Below are 26,845 nucleotides of genomic sequence, written 5' to 3' on the forward strand. Positions count from 1 at the left end.
TTTTCCCCAGTGTGGAAAGGAGCCTGAATCTTCAATTAGTATTTTCTTTCTTTTTCATTTCCAACATTGGCTATGTTTCACTAATGAGGAATAATAATGGACCAAAATCACGCAATTAAACATTGCCATTGTATCCTCATTAAAGAGGTTATCTAAAACTAAACTTGATGCAATTTTTAGAGGTTAGACCTAGTTGGATTTTGCTACATCTATGGTCAAGAACGATTCTGGCCAGGTGTTAGGACCTAGTCAAAATGTTATCCAACTACGGATCCAAATTTAAGGAAGCTCTTACAATTAGATTTGCACTAAAAATGACTATTTCAAAAGCTTTATCCAATATAATCCTAGAGGGTGATGCTAGAGTAATCATAATTGAAATATCTAGGTAAACAATTGAAACTAGTTGGAAGTCTAGGCACATCACCTTGGATATTAGAAAGTCCTTACTAAGGTTCTTGAGGAAATTTACTTTTGCCTGTATAGAGTGGAATGTTGTTGCTCACACCTGAGGTGTTTACCATAACTATCACATAACGCCAAATTTGCTATAATTCTCCTCTACCTTTTTTAAAATCAACAATAAAAGGGAAAATAGAATCTTGAACTACAAATGCAACAAAACATGTTAGGGCTTTATGGTTGGGCCTGCTCGTGAATAGATGGGTGGGATTTGAAAGTCTAGATTACTGTTTATATAGGTGTGTCCTAAATAAACATAGGTTTGGAGATTTGAATGCTTCAAAGAGACAATTAGACAAAATTTAGATTTTGAATAATCTTAAAATTAGAAAAGATGATATTAGGAGAAGCATAATAAATGATATCAACTTTAATATCAGATAATAGTTGATTGATCATTAAAATAGATGTGTTAGAACACTTAACCCAACATTATGGATATTATTTCTTTTTTTGTTACTTAAAGAAATATAACAACATAATAAATACAAACACAAATCTAATTGGTCATAAAAAGTGGTCTCAAATATCTTATCTATTTATTTGAAGGAATGAAGTGTTTTATTTTATTTTATTTTTATTACTTTGTCGGAAGTCTACGCAAGGCGAAGGGGCGAAGGGGGAAGAAAGACGCTGTCTTGATATTTCTGCATCTCTGTTTTCAAACCCTAAGACAGAGATTAGAGGAGATCAAACACTAGAGCTCCTCTCTGCTCATCACCAGCCGGTACATCAGAGGGCCGTCTTCATCCTTTAGGGAGCTACAATGAACCACTACGACCACAGATTGGGGGACCCCAACTCTTACCGCGATCGTAGAAGGTACCTTGTCTGAATAACTCTAATCAATTTTTTCTTGCTCCGATCTGTTTTCTTTTATTTGTGAAATGGGTAGATTTTCTTGAGTTTTTCATGGGTGGTCTTCTTTTATCCATTTGCAGCGACCTAATGGCGCCGCCGCTGCAGATGCCACCGCTTGTGATGGGCGGTGGAATGGTTGGCGCCGCCGATCCAGGATTCGGCCGCGATGGGCCTGTTTCTTTTGGAGGACCTCCAGCTTCTTTCGCCACCAGTGGAAGGGGGCCTGGGGCGGTGCCTGGAGCTGGCAGTTTTGGTGGATATCCACCATTTCAGCCCGGCAGCGGGAAGTTTGATATTGGCCGAAGTGGGTATAGTGGCGGCGGAGGAAGGGGCTTTAATGCTGGGAGAGGTGGCGGCAGTGGCAGTGGTGGCGCGGTTGGTGGTCGGGGTGATGCTCGAGGGGTTGGTGGTAGAATGCCCAACGGGGATATTGGAGATATGAGAGCTGATGCAGGGCGTGGCCGTGGTAGTGGTGGTAATGGGGGGAGGGGTGGAGACAGAGGTGGCGACCGTGGAAAGAATTTTGGTGCTAGAGGTAGAGTTTCTGACTCTGGTCGCGGTGGAGTCAGAGCTAGTGGAGGTCGAGGTGGTGCTGGTCGCAGTTCAGACTTTGGTCGTTCTGGCAGCCGGAGTTTCGATGGAGGTCGGACTGGTGGTAGGAGCTTTGACGGTGGCCGAGGTGGCAATAGAGGTTTTCAAGGGGGGCATGGTGGTGGAAGGGGAGGTAGACATGGTGGAGCATCTAGAGGGGATTTAGATAATATTGCCCTTCCAAAGCAGGATTTTGGGAACTTGGTCCCTTTTGAGAAGAATTTCTACTTTGAAAGCCCTTCAGTGCAGGCAATGACTGAACAAGAAGCTATGCTTTACCGGGCAAGGCGTGAGATCACAGTACAAGGCCATGATATCCCAAAGCCAATTCGGATGTTTCAAGAGGCAAACTTTCCAGGTCTTGTTTTGGCCCCCTAAACCATTGATTTCAATTGCCTGTCTTTGATACTTCTGTTAACTGTATCTGTTTGATGTTTTGGCACTGGCAGCTTACTGCCTCGAGGTGATTGCTAAAATGGGATTTGTTGAGCCAACCCCTATTCAGTCTCAGGGATGGCCTATGGCTTTAAAGGGCAGAGATTTGATTGGCATTGCTGAAACTGGTTCGGGGAAAACATTGGCGTATCTGCTGCCTGCTTTGGTACATGCTAGTGCACAGCCTCCACTGGGTCAGTTAGCTCTTGGATTTTTGTTCTTGAGTTATATCTGGGCTCTTCATGTTTGCTCCATTTTTTCTCCCTTTGCCTCATGTCATGAGTGTGAAGGAAATTATAAATGCACAAAAAAATGAATTGCTTCCTACTAATTTATTCATTTCCCTTACTATCTATTACAACATTTCAGTACATGGTGAAGGTCCCATCATATTAGTATTAGCTCCTACTAGAGAACTAGCTGTTCAGATCCAAGAAGAAGCTGTGAAATTTGGTTCCCGTTCAAATATGAGAAGTACTTGCATCTATGGAGGTGCCCCAAAGGGGCCACAGATCCGTGATCTTAAAAGAGGTGCTAATGATTCTTTGCAGAAAGGAGGTCTTTTGAGTGTTTGTAACTTTTCTTATTTATGTAGGGTCCATTTGGTCTAGAAAAATAACAAGCTAATTTTTAACTTGTGCTAGGTGTTGAAATTGTCATTGCTACTCCTGGTCGATTGATAGATATGTTGGAAGCTCAACACACAAACCTGAGAAGAGTGACATACCTCGTGTTGGATGAGGCTGATAGGATGTTGGACATGGGTTTTGAGCCTCAGATTAGAAAAATTGTAGCCCAAGTACGATCTTTTGCCCTACTTCTTAAAAAACTGACATTGACTGTACTCAAGAAATTCATTTTTGGGAATTATAGGCTTAGCATTCTTGTTTACAAGTAGCAAAAAACAATTTTGAATTACTTTCCTCAAATTTAGTCATTTAATGCAATTGCCCTCAAGATTGCCATGTTCATATGTTTGATATCAATTATCTTCTTTGTTTTCAATTATATGATGCATAGTTTTCACACATACTATGTTGGCATGTTATCAGCATCACAGTTTCTTCTCCCTTTGTTTTTAGTTTTATCTGATCATAATTATTTTAGACTCAGAGAGTGATAAACTCATAAGCACCATCCCTCCTGGTTCTCTTCATTGTTAAATGCTGTCTTCAATTCACAGAAGATCATTTTTAATACTTATAGTGCATTAGTCTATATTATGGTGCAATAGAAATCATAATGTTTTGGTTTCAGAACCCTGAATGACTACCAAAGATATTCTGAAATTTCTGCTGAGGTTTTTAAAGCCTTGGGCCTCTCTCTCTCTCTGTGTGGGTGGGAGGTTAGGTGGGGGAGGATTTGGGTTTAATTTGCTGTATCTTGCCTACTGTTTAATTTTTGCTTTGCATAGTCTGGAAGTGGCTTGAATGATGTGCACGAAGCCCACTAGTCACCACTCCACTTTCAACTTGGATGGGGAAGATGGGGCACTTTATAAAACATTTTGCGAAGGAGTAACTGTTGTTTTTTGAAATGCCAGGAGGCTGGACCAAATCATATGCTCAATAAAAGGATAGATTTAGGTCATTAAATGATATTTTGTGAAAGATTATAGAGTATTTCCATCCATAGTAATTTTGTTTTAAAATGTAAAACTATAATTAAAAGAAGTTAGAAAGAATATAGGGGAAAGGTAGATATTTTAGAAAAACTTCACTTTGGTAATGATGTGATTATATTAGATTTTTTATTTTGGAAAACTATCTCGTTGAATGCTCGACTTCATTGCAGTTCTATTCTGTTAAATAAAGAAGACTTTGGTATTGGCCTACCCATCACATAATTTGATGGGTTGGTAAAGAAGATCAAATTTGCTTTGAAGTCAGCTTCACTTAATGCGCTTCATAAGTCCATTTCAATTAAATTTTATTGGTGGTACGAACCCCGCCTATAGGGCCCAAAAAACCAAAATAATTTTTTTAAAATCTTATTTTGGTTTATTTAGTATTGAAAAAGGTAGAATTTTGGAAAACAAGAATTTCGAACTAAAATGGCATGGAATCCCTTCCAAGTAATATAAGGTTAATGTAGCCACTATCCCTAGATTAGATGAGTCTAGTGGTAAGAACCTTGAAATAGTTCATCACTTGGGTGCTTAATTGACTCATCATACAAATGATGACTACTTCTACGTTATCTTAGGAATCTAATTTAGGACCACTATCTCTAGCTAACAAATTGAGGGGGTCAATGAAATTATTAAGCATCTCAATTTGGTGGAACTTGATATTTTTTAAATAATTAATAATAACTACACAATAACAAGCCAAACACAACCGAACATGTCAGCATACAATCGAACATAAATCGAGTATCATCATGTTGCAACCATATGCATTTGTCAAGCATGCAGTTATACTCCAATAATGATAAAAGTAGCACAATAATTACACTTTCATTGAATCATAAATTGATGCCTAAGCTTGTGCGGAAGACTTATATTGAACAAGCCATAGTGATTATAACCATAAGTAGACAAAAAGATAAATAAACGTTGGACCTTAGTTTGATGCCTAAGCCCATATGGAAGATTTAAGTTGAAGAAAATATGGGATAACAATTCATGATGACAAAAAGTATTGACCAAAAAACTAAGATGTTAACCTAGAACACACAAATGTGACTACACTCCAACAATGATAAAAATAGCACATTAATTACCCTTATCAAACATAAATCAAACATGCAAGTATTCAATTAAGCATGAACCAAATATCATCATATTTGCATACATCCATCAAGCGTGCAACTATACTCCAATACTGATAAAAATAGCACATCAATTACACTTTTGTTGAACCATAACTAGATGCTTGAGCTTGTGTGGAAGGATTTAACTAGCAAGTGACCGAGATTGTAATACTCATAAATAAACAAAAAGATAAATAAGCTTTGGACCTTGATTTGATGCTTAGGTCCATAGAGAAGATTTAAGTTGAGCAAACCATGGGATAACAATTCATTATGACAAAAAATATTGACCAAAAAACTAAGATGTTAGCCTAGAACACACAAAGGTGACTTGGCCATGGGTTTGCACTTGGGACGAAGTCCTAATCTACATGCTTATTCTCTTCTTGAATGGGGGGAGTCCGACCTTAAATAGTTCAAAACCTTTTGGCTATAAACACCAAACATGCCACAGTTCCAACAAATCAACAAACCAACAAACCAAGCCTTGAGTCCCAATAGACGGGGTTGGCTACATGAATTTTTTTCTCCAATTTATGCAATCATAGACAATTCCCTTTGAAAAATTTAGAGCTATTAAATCCTTATTCAGTATCTCATTCCAAGTTATTTGTGGTCTACCCTTACTCCTTCTATTGCCCTTTATAAGTAACTCTTTTCCTCATTGGCACACGATGTGACCTACGTTGCAAGTGCCTAAACCATCTGAATCATCCCTTCCTTAACTTATATTCTATAGGAGCTACTCCTAACATACTGCAAATTTGTTCATTTCTTAATTTATCTTTTAAAAAAATCACACCACTCATTCATCTTAGCATTCTCATCTCAACAACTTTTACTTTTTGGATGTGCTGTTTCTTAGTCGCCCAACATTTGGATCCATATAACATATCTGGTCTTATAGCCGGATTTCACTTTTAATTTGTAGGGTATTCTATGATCACAAAGTACACTCGAAGCACCTCTCCATTTTACTCAACTTGCTTTAACTCTATGCATTACATCTTCTTAAATTTTCCTTCAGCTTACATAATAGATCCAAGGTATCGAAATCTACTAGTGCTGTTGATTTCTTCATCATCAAGTTCAAGTTTCTCTCTAATATTCCTTCTACCATTGAAATTATATTTCATATATTCTGTCTTAATTCTACTTATCCTAAAACCTCTAGATTTTAAAGTTTCTCTCTATAATTCTAATTTAGATTCTACTCCACCCCCATTTTCATTAGTCAAGACAATATTATATACAAACAATAGACACCATGGAACCTCATTTTGGATACTCGTAATCTGTTCATCGATGACTAAAGCAAAAAGATAAGGGCTCAAAGCAGATCCTTGATGTACACCTATTGTGATTAGAAATTCTCTAGTCTCTCTATGTATAGTCCTAACACTAGTTACTATTCCATCGTACATATCCTTAATGACATCAGTAACCTTCTACATACCATTTTTTTTCTAAAATCCGCCATAGAACTTCCCTAGGCACCCTATCATATGCTTTCTTTAAGTTAATAAATACCATATGCAAGACAATCTTCTTTTCCTTAAATTTTTTCATTAATCTTCTTAAACGTTATGTAACTTCTGTAGTAGATTTTTTAGGCATAAAACCAAATTGATTTTTTGGGACCTTCATTCCTAGCCTTACCACTCTTTCCCATAGTTTCATTGTATGACTCATAAGTTCAATTCCATGATAGTTATTACAATTTTGAATATCTCCTTTATATTTGAATATAAGTATTAACGTGCTTTTCTCCATTTGTTTGGCATTTTCTTAGTTTTTATAATTGTGTTAAATGAATTTAACCATATAATTTTGTTATCACCTAGGCATGTACAAACGTCAACTAGGATGTTATCCGGTCCTATAGCTTTTCCATTTTTCATCTTTTTTTAGTGCAGACTTAACTTCGTTACTCAAATTTTGAGAATAAATCTCATATTTATAGCCTTTTCCTCATTTGTCAATTCTAAGTTTAAGCATTCTACTTGATTTTCGTTAAATAGCTTATTAAAGTAACTTCACCATCTTTTATGTCTTCTTCCTTGATCAAGACTATCATCCTTTCTTTTTATACATTTTACATTACCTAAGTCTTAACTCTTTCTTTCTCCGACTCTAGAAAGTTTAAATATGTCTTTCCTCTTCTTGTACATCTGATCTAGCATATAAATTATCAAATGATCTATGTTTAGCTTCACTAACGACATTTTTTGCATCTTTTCTCACCTCTTCATAATTTTCAAAATTTTCCATGTTTCTACATTTTTGCCATGTTTATACCCAATTTTTTTTTTTGTCTTTTTACAGTTTTTTGGACATCTTGATCCCACCACCAACTTTCTTTGCTATTTGAGAATTTCCCTCTTGATTCACTGAAAATCTCTTTTGCTATTTTTTAATAGAGCTAGCTATCCCACTCCAAAGAATGTTTGTGTATATACTATCCTTTATAATCCAATCACCAACTTTGATACTTTTTTCTTTAAATTTTATTATATTTTCTCCCTTTAGGTTCCACCACCTAGTTCTCTTGCATTGATTTATTTTATCCTTTCTATTCCATTTTTAATACATATATCTAACATTAAAATTCTATGTTGTGTGGTTAAACTTTCAATAGGAATAACTTTACAATCCTTACATGATAAATGATTTACCCTCTTAATTAAGAAAAAAATCTGTTTGATTTTTTTTTTATCTTTCTTTTGAAGGTTATTAAGTGTTCATCTCTCTTCTTAAAGCAAGTGTTCATTGGAATAAAATCATGTGACATGGCGAAGTTTAAGATCATCTCCCCATGCTCATTTTTGTCCATGTATCCTCTCATAACCTTCATTATCCCTTTCAATGTGTCCATTCAGATCTACTCCTATGAATATTTTCTCAGTCCCTGATATCTTTTGTATAATACTACTCATATTTTTTTCAAAATTATCTCTTAATGTTTTTTGCTAAGCTTCCTTGAGGAGCATAAGCACTAATTGTTGGAGTTGTTTCAGATTCTAGCAGTTTTTTGTGTAGCAGTTTCTTCTTGGTGTTATTTTCAGCTGTTTTTATTTTGTTTAATTTCCTCCAAAAGCTAGATATTAATGGTGGTATTTGAACAGTCAAATACCATTAATCTGCTACACTAACCACCTGGAAGTTGCTCTTCTATACAACATATAAAAACACTACCTCCAGCCCTTTCCAAAACACAACTAGAAGAAATATATCTCTTCTCTTTCTTATATACTTATTCTCTCCATCACCTAGTAGTAGTCTCTAGTAGATATCTTATTATTATTATTATTTCATCTTATATTTGTTTCTTTTCCTTCCTCTACATTGGGTAACCATATGCTATAGCTCGTAAAGCTCTAGAGTTTGTGAGTGCACACAAACTCGGGCCTAGCTGAGGGATCTTGGAGGCTGTGCGCGCTGTGACTATTTGCATCAAGAGATTTTCTTTGTAGGCGCGAAATCAGTTTTAAGGACAGTGGTCCTACCATGCCTCAACTTCTCTATTTTAATTGTCTCACTAATTTAATTTTGTTATTATTTTTATTACATCTTAATTTCTTACAATCTTAAAACTGAAATGACCGCCTTTAATCCTACACCGAAGAAACTATTGACTGATCTCACCCGTGTGGAATCTTTTGATGGGACCAATTACAAGCATTGGAAAGCAAAAAAAATATTTTTCCTTGAAAAACTTGTTAGTGGTCTATGTTCTGGAAACTCCTCTACCTCAACCAAACAACAACAACAACAATAAAAACCAAGCCTTAGGTCCCACTAGGAGGGGTCAGATACATGAATCCTCTTTCGCCAATTTATGAGATCATGGACTATTTCTTTTGAAAAATTCAGGGCTATTACATCCTTGCTCACTATAGTTATTTTAGGTCCACCCCTGCCCCTTCTACTGCCCCGTATAGTAACTAACTCTCTCTTCCTCACTGGTGCTCTATGTGGCCTGCCTTGCAAGTGCTCAAACCATTTGAGTCCCTCCCCTATCATATCTTCTATAGGAGTTACACCTAACTTACTACGAATTTTTTTCTTCCTTATCTCGATAACTTTTACTTTTTGGATATTCTGTTTCTTAGTCACCCAACATTTAGATTCATGTTGCATAACTGGTCTTATAGCCATGCTATAAAACTTCCCTTTTAATTTTAAGAGTATTCTACGATCACAAAGCTGAGAGCACAGTTGAAGCACTTCTCCATTTTATCTAACCTGCTTTAACTCTATGCATTACATCTTCTTCATTTTCTCCTTCAACTTGCATAATAGATCCAAGGTATTGAAATCTACAAGTGCTATTTATTTCTTTATCATCAGTTTTAACTTTGTCTCCAAGTTCCTCCTACTATTATTGAAATTAGTAAATTACATTTCTTATATTCTGTCTTATTTCTACTTATCCTAAAACCTGTAGATTCTGAAGGTTCTTTTCATAATTCTAACTTAGCCTCTACTCCGCCTCTAGTTTCATCAATCAATTCAATATCATTTGCAAATAACATACACCACGAAATCTCATTTTGGATATTCCTAGTTAGTTGATTCATCACTAAGGTAAAGATAAGGGTTCAAAGCAGATCCTTTATGTACACTTATTGTGATGGAAATTCTTTAGTCTTTTCATGTATAGTCCTTACACTAGTCATTACTCCATCGTACATATCCTTAATGGTATCAGTATACCTAATACATACACTTTTTTTTTTTTCCTAAATACCACACAACTTCCCTAGGTACCTTATCATATGCTTTCTCTAAGTCAATAAATATCATATGCAAGTCCCTTTTCTTTTCCCATAACTTTTCTATTAATCTTCTTATAAGATATATAGCTTCTATAGTAGATCTCCCAAGCATAAAATCAAATTGATTTTTTGAGACCTTCGTTTCTAGTCTTAATCTTTGTTCAACTATCTTTTCCCTCAGTTTCATCGTATGATTCATAAGTTTAATACCACGATAGTTATTACAATTTTGATTATCTCCTTTATTTTTGTGTATAAAAATTAAAGTGTTTTTCCTCCATTCATATGAAATTGTCATAGTTTTTATAATTGTGTTAAATAAATTAGTTAATTACATAATTTCGTTATCACCTAAACATTTCCAAACTTCAATTGGAATGTTATCTGATCCTGTAGCTTTTCCATTTTTCGTTTTTTTTAGTGCAAACTTAACTTCGTTAACTCTAATTTTACGAATAAATCTCATATTTTTAGTCTTTTCCTCATTTGTTAATTCTAAATTTAAGCCTTCTATTTGGTTTTCATTAAATAACTTATTAAAGTAACTTCGCCATCTTTATTTTATGTCTCCTTCCTTAAGTAAGACAATATCATTACTCTTTCTTGCTCTAGCTCTATCAAGTTAAAATATATCCCTTTTCTCTTCTTTTGTATCTAATCTATCAAACAAATTATTAAATGATTTATGTTTAACTTCACTAATGGCCTATTTTGCAACTTTTCTCACCTCTTTATACTTTTCAAAGTTATCCATATTCCTACTTTTTTGCTTTCTTACACTGGTTTATTTTGTCTTTTCTCTTCTATTTGTTAATATATCTAACAATAAAACTCTATGTTGTGTGAAAAAGCTTTCACCTAACTTCACAATCCTTACATGATAAACGATATACCCTCCTAGTTAAGAAAAAAAATCTATTTTGTCCACTTTTAAAGGTTATTAAGTGTTCTTCTCTCTTCTTAAAGCAAATATTTATTGTAATAAAATCATATGACATAGAAAAGTCTAAGATCATCTTCCCAGGCTCATTTTTGTCTCCATATCCATATTCTCTATGTATCCTCTCATAACCTTTATTATCCCTTTCAATGTACCAAAGTTTAAATCCTGATTTATCAATTTCTCTAGCTTTCTCCCCACCCACTTAGTTTCTTGAAGGTAGATTATATTAATTTTTTTTTTCTAATCATTGTGTCCACAATTTTTATGCTTTTACCCATAAGTGTCCTTTATTCCAAGTTGCTAATTTAATTCTAGTCCTCCTAAAATTAATTTCTTTATCCGCCCATGTCTAGAATGATTCAAGAATCCTTGCATATTTGATACTGTACCCGGGCGCCGACACAGCGAGCCGCTTTGGGGTGACGACCTAACCCACCCTCACCCACTTTTCACTACACCTTGGTGGTACAATTGCAATGCGTCGCTTGTAGTGGATGTCCTAGCGAATATTTGATAAGGATTCATATCATAGTGATCTGAAAATTTTACGTTGGTTGCTAGCTACCTGATGCAACCCTCCTCCTTTACCCGAGTTGGGACCTACTGTGTGTGAAAAGATTAGGATATTAAGTGCATCACAGACGGAGTTTTCTCAGCCTCAACAAGAAGGAAATAATAACCACTTCATATTAAAGTGGGAGGAAGATAATGAGAGGTGCAAGAACTACATTCTCAATACTTTGGTGAATGAGTTTTATGATGTTTATTGTAAGTATGACACTGCTAAGGAAATATGGAAAATCTTCAACAAGAACTACATCACGGAAGATGCTAGAACCAAGAAATTTGCTTGCAGCAAATTCCTGCCCTATGAGATGATAGATGAAAAAGCAGTAGATCTCCGAATTCGAGAATTCCAAAAATTGTTGCACAATATGTTTTCAGAGGAAATAGAAGTAAATGATATATTTCAGACAACTTTCTTGATTGATAAATTGCCACCATCCTAGAACAAGACCAAGGGAACTTTGATGCATAAGAAGAAGGATATGAACTTAAAACAACTTATCGTCTACCTGAGGATAGAAAAAAGCTAATAGAAAATTGGTGGTTTGGAATAATGAAGTAATGGGAAAGGCAAAACTTGGTGGAAGATGACCAGGTGAGATCTAGGGGGAAGCTTCAGAATTGGGAAACAAGCAAGGGGGAGCTACAATAGCAGAAGGTTCAATGCCTGAGGAAACAACCAAACCAACAATCGATTGCACAGTCGAATCAACAACCAAGGAGACGATCGAAATAGCAACCATTTTGACAATCTACTAAGATACAACCCCTCCAACATAAATAAGACACGGGGTAACTGTTATGTTTGTGGTAAACCTGGACATCATGCACCTCAGTGTAGGTTGTGTTAGTGGGGTGATAATAATAATAATAATAAGCCCCAAGTCAAAGATGAGGTGATCGCTGCTGTGGTATTTGAGGTGAATCTTGTGAAAAATCCACGTGATTGGGTAGTGGATACTGATGCCACCAAACGTATATGCAGTGATCGTAATCTTTTTAACATATATGAAAAGGTTGATGGGGAATCAGTATTTATGGGTAATGCCCGATCCTCATCTGTGTAGGGAAAGGGTATTGTGAACCTTAGGCTCCCATGGAAAAACCTTCAGATTGATTGATGTACTTCATGTTCCATATATTAGGAGAAATTTGATTTTTGGATCCATCCATAATAAGGTTGGTATCTAATTGGCTTTTAAGCTAGACAAATTTATCTTGACTCGTAACTTTGTATCTTGGTTTTATTGTAGTAATGGATTGCTTGTGTTTACTATTATTAATGGTATGAATAAAAATGTTAGTTCTTCTACTTAGTTGATTCTTTAGATCTTTGGCATGATAGATTAGGACATATAAACTTTGCTTCTATTAAAAGAATGAGGAATCTAGGTCTAATAGCAAACTTAGCTAGCTCTAACAAAGAAAAATGTGAAATTTATGTAGAAGCTAAATTTACTAGAAAACCTTTTAAAACTGTGACAACTAGAAGTACACAATTATTAGAACTCATCCATAGTGATTTAGGAGATTTTAAAAGTCACATGAGTGGAGACAGTAAAAAATTATTGCATAATCTTTGTTGATGACTTCTCTAGATATACTGTAGTTTATTTATTAAAATCAAAAGAGAAGCTAAAGATGCTTTTATTATGTTTAAAATAGAAGTGGAAAATCAAAAGGATAGGAAAATCAAAAGATTAAGAGCTGATCGAGGAAGAGAATATGAATCAAGATTTTTAAGTGAATTTTGTGGAAAAATGGAATAATATATGAAGTAACAGCTCCTTAAGACACCTAAACAGAATGGAATAGCTGAAAGGAAAAATAGAACATTGAAAGATATGATGAATGTAATGTTAGTAAGTTTAGATTTGCCTTCTAATATGTGGGGGGAAGCTACTCTATCTGCTAATCACATACTTAATAGAATACTACCTAAGAAAGGTGATAAAACACCTTATGAATTATGGAATGGCTATAAACTCAATTTAAAAATATTTGAAAATGTGGGGTGGTTTAGCTAAAGTAGGTTTGCAAGAAGTAAAGAGAAGGAAAATTGATCCTAAAACTAGTAATAGTGTATTTATAGGATATGCTCAAAATAGTGCTGCATGTAGATTCTTAATTATTAGATCTGATAATGATGTGTTAAAACTGAATACAATAATAGAAGCAGGAGATGCATAATTTTTTGAAAACATTTTTCCTTTAAAACATAAAGAAGTAATAGTAGATAAAACAATAGATAAAACATCTTGTGGAAAATAAATTGTTGACAACAATGTAAAAAATCCTGAACCTAGGAAAATTAAAAGGAGTAGAAAGGAAACAACTTTTGAATCTAAGTTTGTAACAAATTTTCTAGTTGGAGATGATCCACTTACATTATCAACAAGTTGTAACTAGATGCTATGTTTTGGAAAGAAGCAATTGAAGATGAATTAGAATCTCTAAAATTAAATAACACATGAGATCTTGTAGAATACCACTTGGACATAAAATAATTGGGTGTAAATGGGTATTCAAAAAGAAGTTGAAACCAGATGGTAGTATTGATAAGTTTAAAGCTAGATTAGTAGCCAAAGGGTATAACCAAAAAGAAGGAGAGAATGTTTTTGATACTTATTCGCCAGAGTTTTAATTGCCCTGGCTTCTATATATAACCTACATATACACTAGATGGATGTAAAAACTGCATTCTTGAATGGTGATTTAGAAGAAGAAACGTGAAGGTTATAAGGTAGATGGTGCTAAGCATAGAGTTTGTAATTTAGTTAGATCTTTGTATGGACTTAAACAAGTACCTTTACAATGGAATGAAAAGTTGGATAACATTCTTATAAGTGATGGATATAAAATTAATGAATCGGATAAATGTTTGTACAACAAATTTGATGGTAATAGTGGTGTAATAATGTGTTTATATGTTGATGATATTAATATTTGACACCAGTTTAGAAATTGTTAACTCAATCAAATTGTTTCTTGCCTCAAAATTTGAAATGAAAGACTTGGGACAAGCATATGTAATTTTAGGTAAAAGAGTTATAGGTGAGTACAATGATATTTGTTTATCCTAGTCACATTATGCGGGAAAAGATTTAAAAAATTTTGATCATATTAATTGTACATCTGTTAAAGCTTCATATAGTGCTAGTTTACAATTTAAAAAAAATAAAGGTGATCCTATTGCTAAGATTGAGTATGCTTGAATAGTGGGTTCTTTTCTTTAATGCATTTAATGAATTATACACACCTAGATATTGCATTTGTAGTATGTAGACTTAGTAGATACAATCATAATCCTAGGCATAACCATTGGATAGCACTAAAAAGGGTGTTGAAATATCTTAAGAGTACCATAAATTATGTACTATTTATTGTGGATTCCCTACAGTTATAGAAGCATTTTCTGATGCTAATTGGATATTAGACACAAATGATATCAAGTTTACGAGTGGCTATATTTTACTTTAGCTGGTGCTGTTGTTTCTTGGAAATCCTAGAAACAAACATGCATCGCAAAGTCCACTATGGAGGCAAAGTTTGTAACTCTAGAGAAAACAACTAATGATACTAATTGGTTAATGAATATGTTGGTAGATGTTCCTTTGTGGGTTAAACTAGTACCATCTTTGTCTATACATTGTGATTGCCTAGCAGCAATAGCTCGAGCAAATAATAAGTCCTATAATGACAAGAGTAAGGATATATGCCTAAGACATAAGATAGTGAGAGAATTAATCTCACTTGGAGTGATCACTTTATGTGAGATTAGTGAGAAATTTAGCATATCCTCTGATAAAGGGACTAGCTAGAAAACTAGTAGAAAAAACATCTAGGGCATGGTTCGAAGTCGCGGGAGGTGCGGGTCTTACGTAATGGGAAGTGAGCGTAACGGTCGTGAATTCTTTTCATGCATGCATTACCATGCCAAAATTGAAAAATAAGCAAGAAGTCCATTTATACATGTTTTTCAATGAATTTTGATGGCTTTCATTAAACCTACAAATGTTTTTTAATAGGCATTATGATTTTTATATTAATTTTAGTGCGTTGTTTACAAAAAAAAGGCATATTTTTTTTTTTATAGTTTGCATTAATGGGTAAAAAGATGTAGAAATGTAATTAAAATAAAGAATCAATTAATTAAAGACATAAAGTTACTAAAAATGAGTCAATAGACTCAATACTCAATATACACATACATACATGAAGAGTTTGCTACGTTCGTTGGAATTCGATTGTAAATTAGGAATTTGCTCATTGCTTTTCCTAGTTTACTTTTTAAACCCTTCAGAATTTTGGTATTTATTTTTGGTTGCTTGACACTCCCACTTTTTTCTTGAGTAGGATCCATTGCTTTTAATCTAGCTTTAGGGCCATTAGGGTTAATCCATTGTCGTCCACTACCTCCAACTTCTCGAAGACTTTGTGACCGAGCTCCACCAAAACCACCTAGCACTGCCACTACTAGAGCCACCACCCTATTCATAATAATTATCACTTCCATCGGTTCTTGTCCTATATTTTTGCCTCTCTTCCCATTCTTCTCTACATATTGTTTGTAGATGTTTCATCATTTCTTCTCTCACCTTCGTGGTTACATTTGAACATGAAGACACCTGACCTTTTTTAAATTCCTCCTTTACTTGTCTTTCCACATAATTTACACAAGACAATATGTCTACTACCTTCCACTGGAGTAGCAAAAGATCAACCAATGTCTTCACTAGGTAGCTCTTGAGTTCCTTTTTTTATCATGTGGCATCTTGGTGCTTGATTAGATGACTTCTAGTAGAAGTCTTTTGCACAAGTTAAAAATAAAGTTATCGTCCTTATACAATAAATTGAGAAATAAAATGGTACATAATTAATTAATTAGTTAATTACATAACAATATTACATAAATGATGGATTAAATTTAAACTTTTAGTTGCTAACTATTTAAAATTTTAGTTGATTTATACATATATAATACAATAATTTATATTACAATTTGCAATTTAACTAAATAAATATGGATATGTAAATCTTACAATTTAATTATTTAAAAGGTAGTGTACTTGAGTCACTTTACTAATTATGTGGAAATTAGAATTTATTATAAATTGTAGTTCTAATATTTAATTATTAATTGTCAAGGTATTTAAAAAAAATAAATATGTAGAATATTAATTTATAATTTTTTGCCAAAATATTAATTATAAAATATAAATTTGTACTCTTAACTCTTTAAGTAACTCTAGATTTTATATTTTAATAATTTTATACTAATTTTTTATTTTAATTAATAAATTTTACTTATATAATCATTTACAAATTTACACACTAATTAAATAATAAGTATAAACTGAAATTATAAAATAAACTAAATTATTAATTTATAATAAATTAGTAATTTAGTAATTACATTGGATGAACCAATGAAGTAGAGGAAGACATACCCACTTACCCAGTACTAGTTACCCACTCCCGATTGAAGCTGCGAAATGCGAATGGAGAGCTGGAAGCCTCCAAATCATCAAATCAAAGGCCTCGAAGCTGATTTTTTGGAGCTGCGAGCCTGCGAATGGAGCCGACCTGTAGAGCATAGCTCCTTCAAGCAACAAATCGAAGATTCGAAGCTGATTTTGGGGTTCTCTAAGCTGGACGAAGGAGACAAACTGACGAAGAGGGAAAGAAGAAACTTTGCCAGTCAGCTGACCTGCGAAGCACACCTTCAAGCGACAAATCGAAGTTGATTTTAGGGATTTTGAAGCTTCAGATTAGTAGATCTAAGCTGTACGAAGGAGACAGAGAGAAAGAGGGAACTCAGCCTGTGGACTTGTGGAGCACAACGTCAAGGTTCAAACAAAAAATCGAAGGCTTCGAAGCTGCTTTTCGATTGTTTGGAGGCTTCAAATGAGGAGATCTAAGCTGGACGATGGAGAAACACACAAAATGGAGCAAATTTGAGGAGATAAGGTACGGTGTAGGGGGGCTGTCGGCACCCGTAATGTGGCGTAGTGGCTGTTGCAAGCCGTAACGGCCGTTATGTGCGTGAATTTTCTGGTCACCGCTTTAGCGGCCTATAATGGTACCAAAGACCAGATTTTTCGTTACGTAGCGTAACGGTCGTTATTTAATACCATGATCTAGGGGATGAATCTCAAGCCGTTAACATAAACTACTAATGATGACAACCCAAACTATGTGATTGGAGATCACATGAATTAGGTTCAATGGGTAATAACAAGTAATTGAGTAGTTTGCCGAGCATTATTTTTTTTATTTTGCTCATCCCTATGGTGTTGGAATAGTGCAACATCAACGATCGTGAGGATGAGTTTATCTCTTAATGAATCCATAGCCTTTTTTAGGTGGTGTGTTTAGTTGTAGTTACACACTTGATAAATTCACCCATATGAGTGTGGAATTGGGGCCATAGCCTATGAAAGTTTAGTGGGCTAAAATTTTCTAGAGTATTCATGGTAATCCAAGCAGAACCGATTTGTTTAGTTTTGTGCACTGGGCTGCCCCCTTTTTATTTTTATTTTTTAAATTATGGAAATCTAGGTACGATGCATAGTGTCACGAGCTAAGCTTGTTCAGGGCATTATGCTTGCCTGTGACTGCTTGCATCGTGTGTTTAGGATGAGTTTCCATCAAGTAAATGCTAGTGTAGGGTAATTTTCCAGTATTTATTTCATTGTATGCCAAATAAGGCAGTATGACTCATCGGTCACTTTGATGTTTCCTAATGCCAGAGTTAGAATAGCCTAGAAAGCTCTTTAGGGGAGGGTGAGTGTTCATCAGTCATTGTAAAACTCACTAGTTATTGTTAATGTGTTTAGCCTACCTGCCTCCCTTGCTAAACATACCTTGTCAACGAAGGTGGTGTTAATGAATTGCGTAGTTTTAATGTTTACTGCTTGCGTGCCACTTCTTTCATGAATGCTTATTGTTTCCGCTGCTATTTGAATGAATGCTAATTTGTGGATGAATGTTGGTAAATGATAGGCTGGCTAGTTAAGCAAGAGTGCTTTAGCTAGTGCCGCACGGCCCTTCACAAGGGTGTGAAAATAGTTGGACCGTGACACATGGCCTATTTGTATCAACCCATAGGAGCCTTGTATTTAGAAATGTCATGAGTTGTGTGTTTATAGAGTTTCACTAAAATAGGTTGGTTCAAGATTATAAAATTCACCAAGTTCTTGTAGCTTGTAGCACAAATTCTCTAACTGCAAACCGAAAGGTATTGTCATCCTTTGCATGACTTTTCATGGTTATCGAACCTTTGTTTTATTTTTTGTTTTGTTTTGTTTCATAATTTGAAACATGTGGGGGGATTGTTGGAGTTGTTTCAAATTTTAGCAGTTTTTTTTCTTTATTTTGTGGATTAATGACAGCAGTTTCTTCTTGGTGTTTTTTTTAGATGTTTTTATTTTATTTAATTTCTTCCAACATCTAGATAGTAATGGTGGTATTTGAACGGTCAAATACCATTAATTTGCTGCAATAACTTGCTGGAAGTTACTCGCCTATACAACCTATAAAAATACTACCTCTAGCCCTTTTCAAAACACAACCAAGAGAAACATATCTCTTCTCTTTCGTACATATTTGTTCTCTCCATCATCTAGTGGTAGTCTCTAGTAGGTATCTTATTATTATTATTATTATTATTATTATCTTATCCTTGTTTCTTTTCCTTACTCTACATTGTGTAACCGTATATTATAGATCCTAAAGCTTTGGAATGTGTGAGTGCACACAAACTTGGGCCTAGCTGAGTAATCCTGGAGACCGTGCGCGCTGTGATTATTTGCACCGAGAGATTTTTTATGTAGGCGTGAAATTGATTTTAAGGACAGCAGTCCTACCACAACTCAGCTTCTCTATTATAATTATCTCACTAATTTAATTTAGTTATTATTTTTATTACATCTTAATTTCTTACACTAATGACATTTATTGTCTCTTGACTTAAGACCATCTTAATTTTTATAATTCTATCCCTTACTTTTGACATCTACAACGCTATCTTTTAAGTTTTTGTCTTCAAAAATCTGTACCCCATTCTTATTTTTTTCTTTTCTAGTGTACCAAAGTTTTTAGTCCTGAATTTTCAATTTTCTCTAGCTTTCTCTTTCACCCACTTGGTTTCTTGAAGGCAGATTAGATTAATTGTTCTTCTAATCATTATATCCATAATTTCCATGCTTTTACTCGTAAGTCCTATATTACAAAGTTGTTAATCTGCTTCTAGTCTCTTGAACTAACTTCTTTACATGCTTACCTCTAGAATGACGTAGGAACCTTTGCATATTTGACATTGTATTCAAGCACCGACATAGCATGCCGCTTCGGGGTGACGACCTAGCTCACCCTTAGCCACTTTTGACTACACCTAGGTGCTATAAGTGCAGTGCGTCGCTCGTAGGGGATGCCCTAGCGAATAATCAATGAGGATTCATATCATAGTAAGTTGACAAGTTTTATGCTGTCTTTCAGCTACTTAACACAACCTTCCTCCTTTACCAGGGCTTGGGGCCGGCTGTGTGAAAAGATTAGGATATTAAGTGCATCACAAGTGGAGTTCCCAAACACACTACATTGCAGACCCAAAAACATGCTTTTATCATGTAGTTGTATTTTCACATATTCAAATCATGCAATTCATACCATTATTGGATAAATACAAATGAAAATATTCCAAACACTCCCACTACTGTCCATGTATGATCCTTACTAGATCTAACCAACTGCCCATCCTACCTCCTTTACGTTCTTGACAGCCCATCTTTGTCTCATTAGAGTCTTTCAGTGGCATGTTTCGGTCCTCTTTCCCATTACTTAGAAAAAGTGAGTCACCAATTCAGGTACAAGATACTATCATTATTACCTAGTTTGGAATTGGAATGAAATATTCCTTGTTAGGACCCCTTTACCATTCTTTATACATAGGTTATCGGAACATACTTTTTATCTAAAGGAGAAGACTTAAAGAGTAGAGACATATCCATAGAACACAAAAAGCTTGTATAAGAACTTATCTTACGACTAAGGATTCCCTGCTTGGCAGCAGGTGTTGAGGATTGTATTTCTTAATGCCTTTCAATGGAATGTGTGATATCTTATTTATGGTCAAAATAAAGTGTTCTAGGATTAGGGTTTTGCCTTGGATGCCAAAGAGATCATCCCAAATTACCTAAAACTCATCAATGGTTGAAAATAGGTGAGTGTTTAATGTAAGGCATCAGGTTGAAGAAAACAGGGGCATGAAAAGATAAGTTCTCCTTCAATCTCATTCCCCGAGACTTTCTCCTTGGAGTTACATCAGGCTAAAGCTCCTTTCAAGGTTCTGACTTTCATCTGGATGGTGACACTGAACAGCGTGAATGCTCATGATTTATTACAGACACCAAGGCCCTTCAAGGCCGTCAACCCTGACATGTGCGTGTTAATGTGTCATGAGGCTAGTGAAATGAAAGCCCACCTCTTCCTTCACTGCAAGGTGGCTTTTCATCTCTGGAAATTGGAATGCTCTGTTTTCTGGTTTTGATGAAGCTTGGGTGCCACTGCAGGTGGTGGACGAATTTCTTTGTTGAGATACTGATTGAGGAAAGAGAAGGAAGGATCGAGTCCTTTTCTGTAATGCAATTTTTGGAAGACCCTTTGGTTAGAGAGGAATGTGAGAATTTTCAAGGATTGAACTACCTCTCCTTGTTTGTTGTGGGATAGGGCTGTGTACTTGGCCTTGTTTTGGGCCCACTCCTTTGGTTTTTCAGTTGAATGCTGCTGCCAGACATGGTTTGGGTCATAGGGATTGAAAGGCAGCATTAATATAACTCTTGCTTCTGTTTTATTCCCTTTTGTTTTTTTGACCACTCTTGTACTTCAGAGGGGATTTCTTGTCGTGTCCATGTTGTATCCTTTTAGGCTTAAAAAGGCTTAATACCCTTTTTAAAGGACCTTTTGAAAAGAGCCAATGAAAAGGAACTTATTGATATTGTTTTAAAAATGTTTGACCCCCTTGTGAAAAAGAGCTATTAGATAGAAGGAGTTGACTTTGAGTGATTGGTGAAAAAGGTTATAAGGTGCCTAAAAGTATTTAAAGTGAGTAAAATGGATATGTATTTTAGGAAATATAATTAATGTTTTGATAGTTTTGTAATATTTGAAAAAAGTTATAGACAACAATGAAATAGAATAATTTGTTAGAGAAAAAGCTAGCCTTTTTCTTTTAAAAATTTCAAATTTGTAACTTTTAAAAGCTCTCCAAAAAAGTTAATAGAGCTGGCTTTTGAGAGCTGAAAAAGCTGATTAGCAAACATGTTCGACCCAACTTTTGCTTTTTAAAAGGCGAAGTTGAGGCAAAAAGGGGGGGGGGGAATAGCATGTAGGTGATGCTAGAGGGGTCTTGTTGATGTCTTGTTTGACTTGGGAACTCAATAATTTGCTGCTCCTTTCTGCTGATTTTGTTTTTGCTTCAGGTTGAAAAAACTGGTTAGCTTTGATTAGAGGGATATATTTTTATTGAACTGCTTGATAGGCAGCCTGCCACCCTGGGGAAATACGCTAGGTGTTAGGGTTTTAAACTCCACTATGCCACTAATCTGATGGCTTATGTCACAGCTTGACAACAGCCATGGGCTAGATAATTAGGACACTTGCTGGAAGCAAGAGGCACTTTGTGTAATATGATGGAGGATGAATGCTGTTTTTTCTTAGGATGGAACTTGGAAGACACTCAAAATAGTTATATGGTAAATTGTATGAGGGTTTAAGCAAGATGTGACTGAACATTGACTGAAAAAAAACATGTTTAATTTTGGTCAACATTTTGAGTCACGCTTAGTTGACTCAGGTGAGGCTCATTATTATTATTTTTTTATTTTCAAGATTGTTGTACTGTTGAGAAAATTGGAAGCCTGGTACAGGACATTGAATTGATCTTACACTATTGGCCCAGCTCAGAGATGCACTTTTATCTTTTGTTTGATTGAATATTTACTTCTTAGACTGATTAATGTTTATTTGCAGCTGATAATTGTGTGTTCACTTGGGTTGATAATTGTGCTTTCGCCTTTCTTTCATTAAAGTCACGGAGGTTCTAGGCTAGCTAATTGTTCGGATAAAATTAGCAAAAGGGTTCATAATTGGGAGGTAGGGGATATTTGGCTTGTGAGTTGTGAGGCAGCCATTTTGAGTGTTTTTTTTTTTTTGTGGTTTGTTGTAGAGGTGTGGAGATTAATTATCTAACAGCTAAGGATGCTTGAATGTTCTCTTACGTCAAGAGATGGTCCCTAGTGCAGAGGAGTTGCTTTTTTTATTTTTATTTGGGGGGGAGGAGTTTGGTTTATACATAATATGGAGGCCTATCAGGCTTGGTTAGCGCACCCATATTTGATGCATCTCAAGGTTTGAACCATCCTACAATGAGTTTCTGGTTCGGAACCTCTTTTTTGCAGTTTATTCTGTTTTAAAATTTTAATTTTGGTAGAAAAATTGAAATTTAAGACTCCCATCATCGAAATGCTTGAGATACTTAGTGGGGCGGATGAGGAAATCTTTGGACCTCTCAAAAAAGGGACAAATCAGCATTATTGAATAATATATTATTGTTTGGGCTTACCCATTTTTTACTTGATGCTCTTGGGATGAGATTTAGTTAAATTTTTGGTGGTAGTGTTGCGTGGGGATCTGGATAATGTAGGCCTTGGTTGATGTGAAGAAAGCTTTACCAGGAGATTGGCAAATGGCTATGGAGTTTTGGGCTTTATAGGAAAGTCTGCGTGGCCAAGTGGTTGAGGGGCTGCTCTTTAAAGTTTTTCCTGTTTAATAGCAATGCAATAACTACTGAGCTCTTGTTTTCTTTGATGCAATTGAGAAGAACTTTTGAAAAGCTTGTCATTGATTTTTTTTTCTTAAACATGTGTTTGGCAGGGTCTCCCAGAACATGATCATTCTTAAGAACAAGGCATGACTGTTGTTGGCATTTCAATGACATGAAAATATTTTATAACACTTGTGATTTTGATACCTTGGTTCCATTATGCAAGCTGAAGGATAAACTAAAGATGTAATGCATAAAGTTAAAGCAGGTTAGGTAAAATGAAGAAGTGCTTTGAGTTTGCTGTGTGATCGTATAATATCTGTAAAATTAAAAGGGAAGTTTTCTAGGACGGTTTTAAGACCAGTTATGCTATATGGATTTGAATGTTGGGCAACTTAGAAACAACATATCCAAAAAGTAAAAGTTTCTGAAGTTAGAATGCTAAGGTGGATGAGTGGTATAACCTTAAAAAATAAATTAAAGAATGAACATATTCACGGTAAGTTGGACGTAGCTTTTGTAGAAGATAAGATAAGAGAAGGGAAGGATGACTCAGATGGTTTGAGCACCTGCCACGTAGGTCTGATATTGTGCTAGTGAGGAGTGAGCTGGTTACTGTGAGGGACAGTATAAGAGATAAGGATAGACCTAAAATAACTTGCAATGAGTTTGTGAGTAAATTTTTAATAACCTCGAATTTGTCAGAGGAAATTGTCTGATCATGTAAATTGGGGGAAAATGATTCATGTAGCCTATCCCACCTAGTGGGACTTCAGGCTTGGTTTTTTGTTGTTATAAAAACAATTCTTAACTGGTCATGAACAGAATTTAGAGAAAGATGGATAAGCAGGCTTGAGGTGCTTGTTGGAAGTTCATTGCTGAATTAAGGGTGTCTAAACAATTATGCATCTAGGAACCTCCAATTATTTTTGCCTTTTTCTTTTGATGATGGTGATGGCATTACCATTTAGAGAAATTCTAGGAAAGCAAAGGTTTATATGAATCATGAGCCAATAATTGATGTGTAATGGATGTTATCTCATTTTTACTTGATTCCACCATGATTTCCTTGCTTTTGAATGTTTTTCTGGATTAAATTTTGGAGAGGTGATCCACTGTATCTCTTTGCTAATTTGAGCCTCTAATTTTTCATATCAAAATCTCATTTCAGACAAAAAATTGAGTTTGGAAAATGTTTTATTTTTGGGAAACACAGATTCGACCTGATAGGCAGACGCTATATTGGAGTGCCACATGGCCTAGGGAAGTGGAAACACTGGCAAGGCAGTTCTTAAGAAATCCATATAAGGTTTGTGCTATTTTTATTTTGTAGTTTTGACATTATCATCATTCACAATTTCAGTCATGTATTTGTTTGTTCAAAGCTTATTTAACGCCTTGTGTATTGTTGCAATTTTTTGCAGATAATAATAGGATCCTCGGATCTGAAAGCAAATCAATCCATACAACAAGTAGTTGAAGTTGTGACAGAGCTAGAGAAGTACAACAGGTCCGTTTTGGCAATTAGTAGCTGGAAGAGCTAGCTTTTGTCAAGTCTTGATCTGATCTTGTGGTATATTCTTTTCTATGCAGGCTTATCAGATTGCTCAAAGAAGTAATGGATGGGAGCAAAATCCTGATATTCACTGAAACAAAAAAAGGATGTGACCAAATTACAAGACAGCTGAGAATGGATGGGTGGCCAGCTCTATCCATCCATGGTGATAAAAGCCAGGAAGAAAGGGATTGGGTCCTGGCTGAGTTTAGAAGTGGCAGAAGTCCTATAATGACTGCCACTGATGTTGCTGCACGTGGTCTTGGTAGGATCACTGTGTGTTAGGAGTCTTTGAGTGTTCAATTAGGTCTTGAAATTCTGGGAAATAGGCGAGTCGGCCGGCTGCTGTCCACTTTTCTGAGAATATAATTTGTGGTTTGGGTGCGAAAGGAGGTGCCATCATGTCTGAAATAGTGATTGGCTGCTTGGTTGTGTTCACATTCGGGCACAATCCTTCTACATTATGAAGGGATCATGAGTTGGACTGAAGCAATTTGGTTTCTCATGTTTACTATGATCCTGTTAAAACCTCTGCCAGAGGGTGCTTCCTGATGCTTACAGCTGATGTTACGTGGACACGAGGAGCTTAGTTTGACATATTTTGCTGGGACAGTAGTTTATAAATTCTTGGGGAGATAAGTGACACATGTCATTATATTATGTGGACCACTGTGTTTCACCGATCAGGAAAATCGCATGTATATCTTTTTTTGTCTCTGCACGCGGGGAAATTGAGTATATAAAACAGGCCTTTTTATTTGGCGATTGCATTATTTGTTGAAGTGACTTAAGTGGCATTGCTCCTGAGATAGTGTCTAAGTAACATGGTTGAAGTTATCGCAGCCCATCCACGGTTATGGAGCTGATTGTCGTGGCAGCCCGGTTGACTAACGCACTTATATATTGATTTGGATTTGGATTTGGAAATGGAGGTGTTGGGAGCTGCTCCTTATCCCTGCAAGGTTAAGGTGGGCATGTTAATATGAGGACTGTAGGAACGTGTTTTCTTGTTTTGATCTTGCTCAAAATCTTAGGGATGCAGGGATAAGGGTGCAATTGCTGTTTTTCTCCATTTAAATTTTGCATAATGAGATTTATTGGACCTAACTTCTGAAATTATTAAATGTAGATGTGAAGGACATCAAATGTGTGGTCAATTATGATTTTCCGTCAAGCCTTGAGGATTATGTCCACAGGATTGGTCGAACTGGTCGTGCAGGGGCTAGAGGAACTGCCTTTACCTTCTTTACGCATGCAAATGCAAAGTTTGCCAGGTATCTCATTAAGATACTCCAAGAAGCAGGGCAGGTTGTTCCTCCTCCATTATCTGCTTTGGCCCGGTCAGCTGGTTCTAGTTTGGGAGGTAACCTTCTGTTTTCCATATTTGGATTTCAAAGTTCTGGGTGTGCGTTGGGAATAAATGACATTTTTCTTGCTCATTTTTCAGGCTCTGGGGGCAACTTCCGTTCCAGGGGACGGGGCTTTGTCAGCCGTTCATTAATTTCAGGATCTAACACTATTCCTATAGGTGGAAAGAGGCCTTGGTAGCTTCACTGGACTACACCAATTATGTGCAAATTCAACTGAGGACTCAGATGAAACTTTGCGGGTCATCTTGGATTTTTTTTATGACAAACGAAAGAGTGGAAGTTTAACCTTCCAGCTTCTTGCTTCTTTCGCTGGCCTAAATGGATTTTGCTTTGTTAATGTGTACCAGTAGTTTGTTGACATTAGGGAAGTGACAATTTCCTTATTTACATATGATCGTTACGCTAATTAATATAATTTCTCCCATCTGTTTTTCTTTTTTATTTTAACTGCGGAAGGGGGGAGGGATTTGAGTTTCTCGCTTGAGTAGCTAGTATAGTTTTTATAGGCCACATTCCTTGTGCTCGAGTTCGTGCAAAGGAAACTTGAGCTTTGTGATGATGTTCTGATTAATACACTTAAAAAAAAGCTTAGTAGGATGGGTATTTGGTGATAGGCAAAGTTGATTTCCTGTGATGCATTTTGATGTTGCGGTGAAGATTGTGGGTTGGTGCGGATTCATTCAACTTGTAGGATCAGATGCACCA

At 35.6% G+C, this 26,845-nt stretch overlaps 1 protein-coding gene across 1 annotated transcript; it reads left to right on the forward strand.

The window, feature by feature from the left end:
• Positions 1–1,024: 1,024 nt before the first annotated feature.
• LOC131146356 (DEAD-box ATP-dependent RNA helicase 20) lies at positions 1,025–26,564 on the forward strand. Its single transcript, XM_058095932.1, has 10 exons — positions 1,025–1,284; positions 1,404–2,272; positions 2,364–2,543; positions 2,719–2,880; positions 2,994–3,148; positions 24,432–24,524; positions 24,640–24,725; positions 24,809–25,035; positions 25,900–26,133; positions 26,218–26,564. The coding sequence occupies exons 1-10, from the start codon at positions 1,229–1,231 to the stop codon at positions 26,316–26,318; spliced, it is 2,163 nt and encodes a 720-aa protein (XP_057951915.1). The 5' UTR covers positions 1,025–1,228; the 3' UTR covers positions 26,319–26,564.
• The last annotated feature ends 281 nt before the right edge of the window (positions 26,565–26,845 follow it).

This window comes from Malania oleifera, chromosome 13 (assembly GCF_029873635.1).
Source record: "Malania oleifera isolate guangnan ecotype guangnan chromosome 13, ASM2987363v1, whole genome shotgun sequence".
Classification (NCBI taxonomy): domain Eukaryota; kingdom Viridiplantae; phylum Streptophyta; class Magnoliopsida; order Santalales; family Ximeniaceae; genus Malania; species Malania oleifera.